This window comes from Ursus arctos, unplaced genomic scaffold, assembly GCF_023065955.2.
Source record: "Ursus arctos isolate Adak ecotype North America unplaced genomic scaffold, UrsArc2.0 scaffold_1, whole genome shotgun sequence".
Taxonomy (NCBI): Eukaryota; Metazoa; Chordata; class Mammalia; order Carnivora; family Ursidae; genus Ursus; species Ursus arctos.
The window spans coordinates 53,072,095-53,087,427 of record NW_026622763.1 but is presented as its reverse complement, the minus strand read 5'-3'; the positions used below and the strand labels follow the sequence as shown (position 1 = coordinate 53,087,427).

Genomic DNA, 15,333 nt, shown 5'->3' with positions numbered 1-15,333 from the left:
TTACTGGTCTGATAAGGGGTGGGATTCTGTTTGTAGTGTTTTTAGTTTGGGGGCAGGGGGGAGGAGCTGGTCAGTGTGTTGTATGAGGGCTTAATACAAATTAGCTAGGCACAATTTTTAAGACTGTTAATTGTGATTTTTATCTGTTTGAATCGTCGCTGTTGTGTTAAACATGTAGATGTGTTCACTTATTAAAATACTAAAAAGCTCTCCCAGTCATTTGTGGTTTCTTTTGAGGTGGATTATAGGAATTGATTTGTGTAGTGGTATTTTCATTGGTCACGATACATAAAAAAGTACGATATTTGGCATGGTCTGCAGGAAATCTTAGTATGTCTTAGCACTAAAAGTGAAGCTAATGTTAAGCTGCATTGTTAAATATTGTATTTGTAATTCTAGTGCTTCAAATTATACTGTAGAGGGATGTGAATAGTTTTAATGTCTTAAAAGTATTCTAGGTTTCGTGCTTTTGTAAGCTGATTAAAATGTAAAAGCATAAAATTATGTTTGTGAGAGGCATTGTTAACTTCCAAACAAACTTATGAATTGGTAAGCCTTTTTTATGAATTATCCGTCTAGCCCCACAGTACCAAAACAAATTGACTTGTTTATCTTAAAAAACCACTGCACAAGTAAAATTGCAAAGCAGATTGCTTGTACTTGTCTTTTATAATATTTTCAATTAGAACGAAAAACTTCTGTAACTGCAACTTACCAAGTTTATATAGCTCTCTGATGGGGGAGGGGAGAAGTGAAGGAGGAAGTTATGGGTGAAAAAATATGTATATGTACTTGTATCTGTGAATCTCAGCCCTGGGAATAGAACACTGTCTCTGGTCTTACCTACTGTGGTCATATACTTGTAGGGAGGTTGTTTCCATGCCTCTTCAACTCTTCTCAGCTACCAAGTCTCTACTGACATCACATTTCCCGCCAGATGAACATGAACTAGAATCAGTAGGAGCACTTTTTCTTTGTATGTTTGGTACACATGCATAAAATTTTTCACTGAGTAAAATTATTAAGACTGTCTTGAATATGTTTGCCTTAGCAAGTGGGAAAATTTAGTTTTCCAGTTTAAAACTGAATTTCAGACATGTACATCTCAGAAAATGAAAGAATTTAAGTGATTTTTATGGGCATTTTTTTCTATTTAAAAATGTGCTTAGATAATCTTCCTGTAATCACTCAAAATTACTGAGAATCATGAGAGGTCTGTAGAGAGCTTTTTTGTAGCTGTGATTTTTTAAAATTTTATTTTGCAATAATTTTATATTTATAGAAAAGTTGGAAAGATAGAACTGAGAGTTACCTTATACCCTTCACCCAGCTTCCCCTAATGTTAGTATAACCATAGTGCATTTGTCAAAACTAGGAAACTAACAGTAGTACAGTGTTATTAACTAAACTACAGACTTTTTTCTCATTTGGCTTTTCTTCCCCACTAATTCCCATTTTCTGTTCCAGGATCTAATCCAGGGTACCTACCGCATTGCATATAGTGTTGTTGTGTTCAAAATCAAGTAGAAATATACACATAAAATTCAACTTTGTGCTAGTTTACTTTGGTATTTTAAGATTAAAAGGGCATTGAAAAGCCAGTCAGCTGCACTGGAGATTTGTTTTAAGTGTTTGAGTTTAGAATTTGTTATAATATGGTATGGGTTCTTTCTGGATCCCGGCCAAGAATGGTTATTCCCAGTATAGTGCCGAATAGGTCTATAATGTCCCACAGCATGGACTGCCAAAGTTGGTTTCATGGCAAGGCTCTTTTTTGTACTTTATTATAAGTTGTATAGTTAATTTTAATAATAAATCAGGAAATGTAAGATGCAGACCTTCATGTAATATTAGTTTGTCCAATCCATATTGATATGAATTTCTGGATTATTAATTTGCTTATGTCATTTGTACTTTAAATTGTAATCAGTTAATTGGGTAATTGTTTTTACTTGAAATTGGCTTTGAGTTCTTCAGGGTTCCTTGAAGATTTTAAGAAACTTGAGTATTTGCCTGAGAGTGGTTCTTAGTTTGTTTCCACCTTAGCCTCACACTTGTTTTTGTTTCCAGTAACACTGTCCTTGCCCGTTTCTTGCTTTCAAAAAGCCATTTGTGGGAACTGAGAAGTTAATAATCCTTTCCGAATGCTATGCAATAAGTGGTATGAATATTTCTTTTTTCCTTTGGAAACACAGGTATTATCTGAGAAGATAGACTCTTTTTTTTTTCCCCGTTCAACTACCCCTCCCCCCCTCCATTTTTATGCCTGGTTGCACTGGAGAATGCCCTTGTAATGAATTGCTATAGCAACGTCCCAGGGCTACTCTTGGTTTTGGTCCTTTTTCCTGTGTGATTATGTGTTTATGTACAAGTGGGAGACTTAAGAGTACCTTCAGTTACAACTTTTTACAGTAATACCAACTTCCATGTCAGATGGTGTTTTGTTAGTTGTCTAATAAGAATATTAGAATTACTGAGAGAAACCGTGGTAGATTTTTCTTGAGGGTTATCTTGAACCTGAACCAAATACTAGTTCTTGCCTGGGTTATGTGTTTTTGTCTCTCTCCTTTTGTTTCTGCAGTGTTTCCAATAGCCTAACATCAAACATTTTTACAACTGTTCTTTGGTCTCAGATGATTTTCTAATTCATCTCTTTTAGTGGTGTGCTGCTGATAAAATTTCTCTTACAAATGAATGGGCTTAGTAAAGGTTCTGTAGTTCGGAAATTTGGGGGGCTTATTGTGGAATTTTGGAAATAAATAGGCTTAAAATTGGTGTAGAGTTTTTCATAGAAGACTAATTATCTCAAGGTCAGTTTTGTTGATCACTTCTATCATTTTCTTTGCAATGATCTTAAACTAAATACTTTTAACTATTCATTCAATAAATATTTACTGATCTCTATGCCAGAAATTGTACTAGGCATTCAGATCATCCTCTGTCCTCATAATCTTACTAATCATAGTATTACCTTAGGATTGTATAGTGCTTTATAGTTTGTAAAGCATAACACTTTCTTTTGGTTCTTATGAGCCCTCAAGGTAATAATTTCCCCATTTTTAACATAAAATTGAGTCCTGCTCTAAATCACATACAATTCCATGGTTCTAGCTAGGACTAGAAGTCAGTTCTGAGTTCTTTCCTTTCTAGTGTAATGTACTCCCCTCCCCCAAGCATAATGGTAGCTTAAAAATCATGAAAGTCTAATAGTTTTCTGACTTGGTGTTTTCTCTCCAATTCCATTGAAAAATTTAATACGTAGTAAATTTTTTAAAACAGTAAATTTATTTCATTTAAAAGATCATTTTTATTGCCTGTCTTTTTTGCTTAAATTATTTGTTGCTGTTTTTCCTCTCTCTGGGTTAGTGCTTCATAAATATTTCTTATATATGCTTTTCACCTTGATTTATTCAAAAAAGTTGAGATACATCATGCTGTCTTAGGTTTGGGGATTTCCCTTCAATTAATGGCCTGCATTGTTGGGAAAAGTGGTACCACAGTTTATTTTTATTTAACTTCTGGAGAGGGGTCCTTGGGTAGTACTTACTCAGATTTGTCATTTGAGTAGCTGTATTTATTTTCACTGAATTTCTTGACTAAAAAACAGTTCACTGATGGTTGAATATCTGCCCTTACTACAATTTTGTAAAAAAGTAATACTTGAGATGCCACAAATCTGACTTTTAAGGATGAAAAAGGACAAAATGCCAGTATTGTAAAATGATCTACCTGAGATACTGTATTCTTTGGTATAAGTTGAATAATTGTAAATTTAGTGCTCAAAAAAAAAAATTCAACAGTCAGTTCTCCAAGGTAAACAAGAACCTTAGGAAAATAAAGATTGGATTTTAGACATTATAATTTAGTGTAGATTTCAGTATAAAGTATAGTTGTAAATATCTTTATTTAAAATGGCAAGAGACTGAAATGAAACATGAATTATTGCTCTGATATTGGGAAAGATGACCTAGGCTTATAATTCCTGTATCAGATAGAAGTTGAAGAATGACATGGAATTTCGATGACTGGTCTTTATTTTAGTAATTTAAGTTTGATAAGTTTAAATGTTTGTATTTAAAAGACGATTATTTTAGTTCAAGCCTACACATTTGTACCGGGTTCCACAGTTTCTCTCTCTTTAGTGTCTTCCGCCTTTCTTTCAGTCTCCTTCATTGGGCCTTCGTTTATCTTTATAAAACACAGGCCTGATTGCACCACTCACTTGCTTAAAAACCTTTTATAGCTTTCATTTACTATCTGTAGGATGAAGTCCAAACTCCTTAGCAGGATCTACAAAGCCATTAACTACAGGCCTTGATAAAAATGTCTAGTCTTGTTCCCCATTACTTTTCTCTATGAATATGAGCCTTTTCTGGATCCTCTCTTGAACTCCAAACTGTACATTTTTTTAGAGTTTTGTTTTGTCTGTGGCTCTTGTTCTTATACCTTTATTAATGCCTCTATCTTTCCTAGCTGCCTACGGTGAAGTCACAAATTTTATTCTGAGATTAATTTAAATATCTCTTGTGTGAAATCTTTTTTTTTTCCTTCCATCTTCTGTGTTTCCAAAAAGCGTTTTGATCATATGGCTAGTGCACACCACTATTCACATAGTAGTAGCATGTATGTGTATGTCTGCTTGGATAAATTGGGAACCATTTGAAATAGAGATTGTTTATTTCGTGAGCTTACTCATATGCTTATTTCAGCTTGGCAGATATGCTCAAATCTCTTGAATCATTAAATTGTGGTTCATGCAGGGGCACCTGGGTGGCTCAGTCATTAAGCGTCTGCCTTCGGCTCAGGTCGTGATCCCAGGGTCCTGGGATCGAGCCCCACGACGGGCTCCCTGCTCAGCAGGAAGCCTGCTTCTCCCTCTCCCGCTCCCCCTGCTTTTGCTCCCTTTCTCATTGTGTCTCTCTCGGTCAAATAAATAAAATCTTTAAAAAAAAAAAAATTGTGGTTCATCCATTGAAATACATGCTTTTCAACTACGCATCTGCACGAAAATTATGTAGTTTAAGAAACTCTTAAAATCTTCTGGTTCTATAATATTTGTATTAAATTTTGTGGAATGGTTCATACTGAGAGAACAGCGTATGTCTTAACCTTTTTGTGTGGTCGTACACCTCCTTTGAGAATATGATGAAACCCTAGATATCCCTCTGTCCCCCAATTGCACTTTCTCAAAAAGTTGCTATGTTCATTTAGAGGATTCAGAGATTTCTTGAAACCCAGATGTGGGTCCTGTGTTGAGAATTCTGGGCTAGATATGCTTATGTTTTCATTGTCTGGTGATACACAGAGCCACAGGAAATTGCATATAGATTTAGAAGGAAGTGGCATAGCAGTGGCTTTATTTTGAGGGTGATTCATACAGGATCTCATTCCTCATATCTTTACTCTTAGTCTTAGTGGGAGACAAGCTTGGTGTAGAATTAAAGGCCTGACTTCTGGAGTTAGACTTGGCCTAGTTTTAAATCCTGTCTTGGCCGTTTGAGACCTGTGTGATTTTGTTTCTCAGTTATTTCATTTGCGAAATGAGGATAGTGATAACACCTACCTTACAGGATTGTTGTAAGGAGTAGATCATATAATCTTATAAATCACTATCATAGTACTTGGCATTAAACGAATGGCTCCAGTGTGAGGCATTACTTTATTCCCTTAAAGAATTTTTACTCTTTGACATTGATGTGTAAGATTTTATTGCTTTCTGCTTTCCTGTGTTGGTGTTTTTCCAATGTTGTCTAATCCATAAAGTACGAGGATGATAACTGAGAATTCTATCACGTCACAGAATGCACAGTGTATATGTCTATCATCTTACTGCAAACATAAATAGAGTAGTAGGTAAAACCATAGTCTGTATTCTCCAGCTTTTAGATTCTAGAAAAACCTTTCAGATGGAGTGACTTTGCCCTGGGCAATAATCTTTCCTCGTTAAAAATTTTTAAGGTCTCATTTTTTGTTTTTGTTTTTGTTTTGGTAGTTCATGGGAAAAGTAAAGAATTTGATGGCTTGCTAATTGAATAGCCTTAGCCAAGAGTTTACTCTGGAGGACATTAATGCATGCCGTGCAAGAGTAGCTTAAATAGTTTGACTTAAGGTTTACAGCAATAATATACAAAACTTAACTTTTCTAACTCAGATGACTTGATAACACTGTACTAGTTATGTTTCTTTTTTGTATACAAATATAATGTACCTAATTAGTGATACATATTTTAGTAGGTTATCATTTTTTTTTAACTCTTCAGTGTTTGAGATATTTGGTTGAGCTGTCCATAATCTTTTCTAGCCATTTATACTTTTATTGATTTAACTGTATGGATTAGAGGTCATAGGTGAGGAATTAGAAGACCAGTTCATAAAACAAAGATTACTCTGAAATTTTTTTCCTGCTCAAATAGCATGGGTTATCTTTGCAGTAACTAACAAAATTGGAAGTAATGATTATTATAGTTTATATAGTACCTCTTCAGTATTTGAAGTCTGCTGTGTTATTAAGAGAATTTTTAATTTCGGGTAGTAGAATTTCCGTCAGTTCTTAGATTTTTTTTTTGAGGACTGGTTTAAATATGCCACAAATATATATCACATAACATTTTTTGTGTTCTTTATCCAGACAGGTGATTTGACTTCTGCACAGTTAGGAGGAGCACCAAACCGATGGGAGGTTTTGTCAGCCACACCTACAACTATAAAAGATGAAGCTGGTAATCTAGTACAGATTCCAAGTGCTGCTACTTCGAGTGGGCAGTATGTCCTTCCCCTTCAGAATTTGCAGAATCAACAAATATTTTCAGTTGCACCAGGATCAGATTCATCAAATGGTACAGTGTCCAATGTTCAATATCAAGTAATACCACAGATTCAGTCAACAGATGGTCAGCAGGTTCAGATTGGTTTCACAGGCTCTTCAGATAATGGGGGTATAAATCAAGAAAGTGGCCAAATTCAGATCATTCCTGGCTCTAATCAAACCTTGCTTGCTTCTGGAACACCTCCTGCTAATATCCAGAATCTCATACCACAGACTGGTCAAGTCCAGGTTCAGGGAGTTGCAATTGGTGGTTCATCTTTTCCTGGCCAAACCCAAGTAGTTGCTAATGTGCCTCTTGGTCTGCCAGGAAATATTACCTTTGTACCAATCAATAGTGTCGATCTAGATTCTTTGGGACTCTCGGGCAGTTCTCAGACAATGACTGCAGGCATTAATGCCGATGGACATTTGATAAACACAGGACAAGCTATGGATAGTTCAGACAATTCAGAAAGGACTGGTGAGCGGGTTTCTCCTGATATTAATGAAACTAATACTGATACAGATTTATTTGTGCCAACATCATCTTCATCACAGTTGCCTGTTACTATAGATAGTACAGGTATATTACAACAAAACACAAATAGCTTGACTACTTCTAGTGGGCAAGTCCATTCTTCAGATCTTCAGGGAAATTATATCCAGTCACCTGTTTCTGAAGAGACACAGGCTCAGAATATTCAGGTTTCTACAGCACAGCCTGTTGTACAACATCTACAACTTCCAGAGTCTCAGCAGCCAACCAGTCAAGCCCAAATTGTGCAAGGTATTACACCACAGACAATCCACGGTGTGCAAGCCAGTGGTCAGAATATATCACAACAGGCTTTGCAAAATCTTCAGTTGCAGCTGAATCCTGGAACCTTTTTAATTCAGGCACAGACAGTGACCCCTTCTGGACAGATAACTTGGCAAACATTTCAAGTACAAGGGGTCCAGAACTTGCAGAATTTGCAAATACAGAATACTGCTGCCCAACAAATAACTTTGACGCCTGTTCAGACACTCACGCTTGGTCAAGTTGCAGCAGGTGGAGCCTTGACTTCAACTCCAGTTAGTCTAAGCACTGGTCAGTTGCCAAATCTACAGACAGTTACAGTAAACTCTATAGATTCTACTGGTATACAGCTACACCCAGGAGAGAATGCTGACAGTCCTGCAGGTGAGTCTTAAGTCATGTCATGCCATAAAAAATGATTTGTTAACGTGTAGGGATATTTTTTGCTTTAAGGTGTTTTCAATATCTGGCTGTCTCAAAGGTGATGATACATTTCCCTACGTTTGTTTGAAAAGTAGACATCAAGGTGTCTTCCAGATTGTTCCTGAAAGTTTTGAAGTCAAGAATTTATTTCTCCATTATGCCATAAATTACATTTGTATTTTTTCCTTAATTTTATATTTGTTTTCATATCTGATTGGTACTGTCAAGCATTACAGAATTTTTATTTGGCAGGTGAGGTATCTTGGTTGTGCTTCTTGTGATGTAAATTAAATATTTTTGCATTATATTTGGGTGGGGAGTCAGGTTGGCATGGCGAGAACATGACACAGGGAGCCAAAACTATTTATGTTGTGTCACCCACTAGCTAGCTGTGTGATTGTGGCCATATTATGTTTTCTCTTGCAGACTCGGTTTTCTCATTTTATAAAATGGGGTTATTGAACTAGGTAACTATATCCTAGGATACCTTCCAGACCTAAAATTCTTTGATTCTGTGATAGTTTACTCTTCCAAGTGTGTAGTTTACATTAAATTGAACTGTGCTAGATACATTGTTATTGATAGTATGGGTAGAAATTTCAGAAGTCTACTCTTTGAATGTTGGCAGAAATTGAATAATACAGTTTAAAAGAGATGGTATCATCATTACCTTAATGTCGATTTAGATAATATGTTATTGAATGTTTTGTTGTGCACTAAATCCTTAGTACCTTTACACTTCTCCTTTGTATTTGGGTTCTTGTGGTGATTGTACTACTATTATAACCTTCCACTAAGTCAAAGATTCCAAACTCTTACATTAGGACACTTGAATTTGATTTATTGAAATAATTCCTATCACAATAGAGATTACGTTTTTTCTTTAGAGAATTTTGTCATCTGTATTTAGAAAATTGGAGTTGTTCTAAAGCCTTACTAGATCTGTACTTGGCAAGCCTTTAATTGCATTTGAGCCTTCCGAAGCAGTCGTTTAGAGCACCCATTATCAAAGCATGGTCTGTGGACCCCTGGGGGATCCCTGACACCCTTTCAGAGGTCCTTGATGTCAGATTCCTTTTCTTAATACTAAAGTTATTTGCCTTTTTCATTGTGTTGACATTTTCACTGATGGTGGCTAAGATGGCTTGTGTCTTAGCAAAAATGAAATTAGTGGCACCAAACTGTACTACTAGTTGTTGTATTCTTCATGATCATGTACTTGCAGTTAAAGAAAAATGCCATTTTCACTAAAGAATGAATGACCTTGATGAGCCAGTCAAAATAGTTATTTTTAGGGGCGCCTGGGTGGCTCAGTTAAGCGTCTGCCTTCGGCTCAGGGCATGATCCCAACGTCCTGGGATTGAGTCCCGCGTTGGGCTCCCTGCTCTGCTGGGAGCCTGCTTCTTCCTCTCCCACTCCCCCTGCTTGTGTTCCCTCTCTTGCTGGCTGTCTCTCTCTCTGTCAAATAAATAAATTTAAAAAAAATCTTGAAAAAGAAAAGTTATTTTTACTAAATCTCAACCCTTGAGTGCTGCATTTCCTTTTTGAAAAAAATAGCTTTACTGAAATACAATTCACATACCATAAAATTCACTCTTTATATAATTCAGTGGGTTTTTTTCTGTAGTCACAATCTTGTACAAGCATCACCACTAATTTTAGAGTGTTTTCACAAAAAAACCTATGCACATCAGCAGTCACTCCTCATTTCCTCCCTTTCCTTAACCCCTGGCTACCACTAATCTACTTTCTGTCTCTTTGGATTTGCCTATTCTGGGTTTGCCTATTATTTCATATCAGTGGAATAATACATTTTATGGCTTTTTGTGTCTGACTTCTTTGATTTAGTATATTTTTAAGGTTCATCTGTATTATAGTCTGTGTCAGTATTTCATTCGTTTTTTGTGGCTGAACAATACTCCACAGTAAGGTAAATGAATAAAATGCAGTATATATCTGGTTGAAGGACAGTGTTTCTACTTTTTGGCTATTATGAATAATGCCGCTGTGAACATTTGTGGACAGTTTTTGTGTGGGCATGTTTTTATTTGTTTTGAGTATAGACTAAGTAGTAGAATTGCTGGGTTGTATGGTAACAGTTTACGTTTTGAGGGACTGCCAAACTTTCTAAAGGGATTACACCATTGAGTATTCCAATTTCTCTACATTCCTACCAACATTTATAATTGTCTTTCTTTTTGATTGTAGCCGTCCTAATGGGTGTGAAGTGGTATCGCATTGTATTTTTGATTTGCTGTTCTTGCCGCTTGTCTTTGTAATATTCTTTGTGATAAAATGGGAAGTATGCTTCAACAAAGCATTTCTGTTGTATACCAAAATAAGATGTCTTAAAAAATTTTTTTTTGATTGTGCAGTTGTAGGAGTTGCAAGGTGAATTATATGCTACTTTCGTGAAAGACTGTTTTTACTTGAAAGAACAACTGACAAACTGTGGTTATTGAGAGATTCATGTATTTAAGAGCAAATATTTTCTCAAAAAAAAAAAATGAATTAAGTGAGCCAGTTACTTAAAGGAAAAAAGCCTGACAGTATTTGCTACCAATGGTAAAATACAGATTTTCCAGTGAAAATTAGAACTTTGGAAAACTCGAAACTATACTATGAATTTGATAGCTTTTACTAATAAAATACTCTTCTGATGAAATGGATAGTTATATTAATAAATGGGATTTTGGGGGGGGGTACTGTATTATAAAGAAATGTGCCAGCATTTGGAAAATCTATATGATAATTCAGTGAACCAGTAGTTGTCAAATATCAATTCATGTTACAAAATCATGCAGGGGTAAAAAAAAAAAAAAAATCCATTCAGAGTTTGAGATAGACCAATAACAAGTGTGTGGAAAGTTTATCAATATGGTTTCAGGTTTTATACTGCAACTGATGTATAAGAAACTGCCATTTGCCAAGTTTGGTATATAGTATCAAAGAATGCTGAAAAGCAATCAAATTATTCCTTTTCCAGCCATGTATCTTTGTAAGACTAGATACTCTTTCTGTGCTTCACCCCAAACCACGTGCTGCAAACAGAATGTAGAGGCAAAATATGAGACTCTAGTTGTTTTCTTTTAACCTAGACATTTTTTAAGAATTTTGCAAAAATGTAAAACATGGTCTTTCTTCTCATTAAGCTTTTGTTTAAATTTTTGGAAAATAATAGTTTTTCGTAAAATGTTAATTTGTGCTAGTATGTAATGGATTTATTATTCTTAAAACAAAATTATAGTTTCTCTTATAATTTTTAATATGGTAGATATTAAAATATATAATCTACATGAACAAAAGCGTTTGGAGACCTCAGTAATATTTAAGAGTTTAGAAGGAGTTCTGAGACCAAAGTTTGAGAATACTGGTAGAGTGATAGACTTTCTTTTTTTTTTAAGATTTTATTTATTTATTTGACAGAGACAGCCAGCGAGAGAGGGAACACAAGCAGGGGGAGTGGGAGAGGAAGAAGCAGGCTCCTAGCGGAGAAGCCTGATGTGGGGCTCGATCCCAGAATGCTGGGATCACACCCTGAGCTGAAGGCAGATGCTTAACGACTGCGCCACCCAGGCGCCCTGAATGATAGACTTTCTGAAGATACAGCTGATAGTTTTTAGAAATCAGTTTTTAAAGCTTAAACAAAATTAAGGTCGTGGAGATCTATACATGTTAAAAAATCCTAGGAGATTTATTTGTGATTTTGTGGATTTATGAATTAGATTGTTACAAAGCACCAAATACTTCAGTACAGTGATTTCTTTCTAAAATACTATCAAAATAGCAGCTTTGTATGAATTGGATACAAAATAGACTTTTTATTTATTTATTTTTTTAATTTTACTTTACAAACTTAGTTTTGTGTTTAAAAAGAGGGAGAGAGTGGGGGTGGGGCAGAGGGAGAGACAGAGAAAATCTTAAGCAGGCTCCACATCAGTGCAGAGCCAAGGTGAGGCTCGATCTCATGACCCTGAGATCATGACCTGAGTTGAAATCAAGAGTCTGCCGCTTAAGTGACTGAGCCACCCAGGCGCCCCTAAAATGCACTTTTTAAAGTGGTAATTTAGTTTATTGAATGGTGACAAGGAAAGGTAAAATAAGGAAGCAATGCAGAAGGCCATTAAATGTGAATTTTGTCCCAATTTTAAAGGAATAGGGAAAAAATTTGAGAAAATAAAAGTTAAAGAGAATGAGAATAAATGCTGCGTAGTACACAACAGCATATTTAGTAATGAAACCCAGGAAATTTTAATTTTGGGAAGAATTGGTAATAGGAAAACTGCCCCGTGGTATACTGTCTTTTTAATTGGCAAGAAGCAAGATAAATTACTTTAGGATGTGTCTTACCTGAAAATAAGAATACAAATTTTTTGTCTGTGTTAGAGCATAGTATGCTTAGAGGAAATGCTTAAAACTTTTACATCATTGGTTTGGATTTTTATATTTGATAAGTATGGAAATAATGTAATAATTTTCACAATAAATGAGAAGACACAGATTTTTTTACTGGGACTCTGTAATTTCTTTGACTTTTTGTTTTTCTTAAGCTCCCCTTTAACAAAAATGACCTCTGCTTCAGCCTGTTTAAGGCAGTGAGTCTGACTCTGGACCCCTCCTCGTGATGGGTATGTTTAGTGCCTCTTACCCCTTAGAAACCAGATCCCCATTTTCCTTGGAATGTAGAGCAGCTCATCATGGCCCAAGCTGCAACCCCACTCACTGTTGATATTTATTTGTTTCTTTTTCACTGAGAAAATGCGTATTGATTTAGAGAACTTCTGTTTTTAATGTTTTACTTTGTCTACTACCATTGCTGTGTATTCAAAAATGGGTGGGAAGAGACAGTATGGGGGATTTATCTGGCTTTCCAAAGTTTTTTCTAGTCAGAAAATTTCCCCAAAGTTCAAACCAAGACTTACTCGGTCTCTCAGATTTTCGTCCTTTACCAGATTTTGTTTTATATAAAAGTACAGATTTATCCTTTAAGACTGGGCATATTTAAAAGTCAGGTGTTGAGGTAGGAAGAAAGATTTATGGAAATCATTACTTCTTTAGAGCAAAAACCTCATGTTTGGAATTTCCCATTACCCTTGGAAAACTGCATAGTTGTGGACTAATTGGGAGCTGTGCTTTTAAAAAATTAATAGTGAATGGAAGCGTTACAAAAAGTTGGGTTTTTAAAACTTTTATAGTTAATTTAAGTATTGAAGGGCAAAAAGGAGAGAGAGATGTGCCAGCTACTTAGGTGTTTTTAGATATATCTTCTAATGTAATTCCTTCTTGCAGTAATCTTGTTACTATTCTAACATTTGGATAGGGAATCTCTCAGGAATCAAACTGACCCAAGGCTTTCACAACAGCCCTTGGGTTTTTTTGTTTGTTTGTTTTTGGTTTTTTTGGTTGTCCTTGTTGTTTTTCTATACTACACTGATTTGATGTTGTGCTATTTAATTTACACCAATTTTTTTTTTTTTTTCATTTTTTGGAGAAAGATACTAGCCTTATGTATTTTTTTTCATGGTAGGTGGAGGGAATGTCTTCTGGAACATTTTTATTGGCGATTCTAACAAAATAAATGTAATGGTTTTTGGTTTTGTCTAAGGAATCATGTCAAAACTGGCTGATTATAGAAATGTACAGATATTGCTAAAAGGCCAAACCTGTTTGAAAAACGGAGTGTATGGTGGAAATGCAGTCTTTTTAGAGCTAAAGAAAGCACGGGAAAAAATGTGAATAACTGTGATCCATGATGATTTTAAAGTGATTGGTAGATCTTTTAGCCCTCTTACACAAATAGGAGACCAATCTAGCTATTGTTTTATGTAGACCTTAAAGTTTTATTATTAAACATAACCTGAGGACCTTTTAGTTAGGTATTGTATAGTATACTCTGCTTTGTTCTGAGTTCTTCATGGGGGAATCTGTACACTGTATATGCGTGCCATGGTCTTTCACTAAATTAAAAAAATGTTTTTTGTAAAAATTTCTTAAATTTTTATTTCAGAGCTTGGGAAAATCATTCCTATTCAGATTTTCCTCAATTTTGCTCAATTTTTAGTTACTTTTTTTTTTAAATAAGGATGACTATACCTGTTAAGTATTTAGGTCAGGAATTATAGCCTATTTAATTACCTATTAATATAGATAAAAGTAACCCCACATGAGGAAGAGCCAAGGATCAGTTTCACTACTTAAAACCAAACTGGAGTAGGGCTTCCTTGTGTTAAAGGAGAGCTTAAAAAAATGGTGCTGCTCTCTGTTACTCCAAGATGTGGCTTAGATGAGGCTTATACTTAACAGAAATGAGAAGAGGACACAAAGAAATAGGAGGACAGGAACACAATCTGTGATCAGCATCTGAACCAGTCTGAACCATTGAACTGTTAGCTCAGTGTCTGGATTTGTGATATCTCCAGTATTTTCTCTAAAGCCAGTATAAGACATGGGTCTCCACTGGGGCCAAAGAGACTTGGTGGAAGCACTTGTAAAAATTCCAGAGATGGAGCTGTAATACAGAGAAGAATTTTACTCAAGCCTGAAAACCAAAATTTCAAAATATATGATAAACATAAAATCTATGAAAGATAGCCAATAAAATCAATAGTTTGGAAATGAATTCATGTCATATTAAAGAAAGAACAACCTATTGAAGAATTTAATCAGTGTGTTTATAATTGCCAATGAGATAAAGAAAGCTGTAGCATTTTTAGAAAAGAAGTTGTAAAACAAGGGTAGATATGTAAAAGAAACAATCAGAAATCCTAGAAATGAGGAACACTTGCTTCTAAAACACATTGTTGAACATTTTAGTATGTCTGAAATCGGAGTACGTCTTACAGTTCATGCTGTGTCAATGTTTAATTGACAGTGCCTTTTCTTTTTTACTGGTGGTGGTTGTGTCTTGTCAACATTGTCTTAGATAAAATAGAGAAATTTGTGGAGGGGCCGGGGAAGGGAGGAAACAGGACAACTTTTAGGCTAGACGTAGAAAAAGAGTGAGTCAATAGTAATATACTAAGGAATTTGCTCAAAATAAAGCGTAGAAATAATGAACGAGTAGTCAAGACACTTGTAATACAGATTGAGAGCCACAAATGTAGGAATTTTAGAAAAAGAGAATAGAGTGGATGGCAGGAGAAGTAGTATTTGTTGAGGTAATGGATGAGAATTTTCTTGTGTTGAAGAAATATAGTCTGCAGATGAAAATCTTACTTCCAGGTATTAAGTAAGATAAACAGAAATAAGCTCATCCCTGAAATTATGGAGCAAGGTAATCTTAAATTTAGCAGAAAGAAAAGACAGA

The 15,333-nt window shown here is 35.3% G+C and overlaps 1 protein-coding gene across 2 annotated transcripts in view; it reads left to right on the top strand.

The window, feature by feature from the left end:
* The window catches only part of SP3 (Sp3 transcription factor), a 54,937-nt gene that overhangs the window by 2,391 nt on the left and 37,213 nt on the right, over nucleotides 1-15,333 (top strand). For both annotated transcript variants that reach the window (XM_026492538.4, XM_044381473.3), the window contains exon 4: nucleotides 6,629-7,988. In XM_026492538.4, coding sequence (XP_026348323.1) covers nucleotides 6,629-7,988 — 1,360 coding nt within the window. The remainder of the gene's footprint in view (nucleotides 1-6,628; nucleotides 7,989-15,333) is intronic.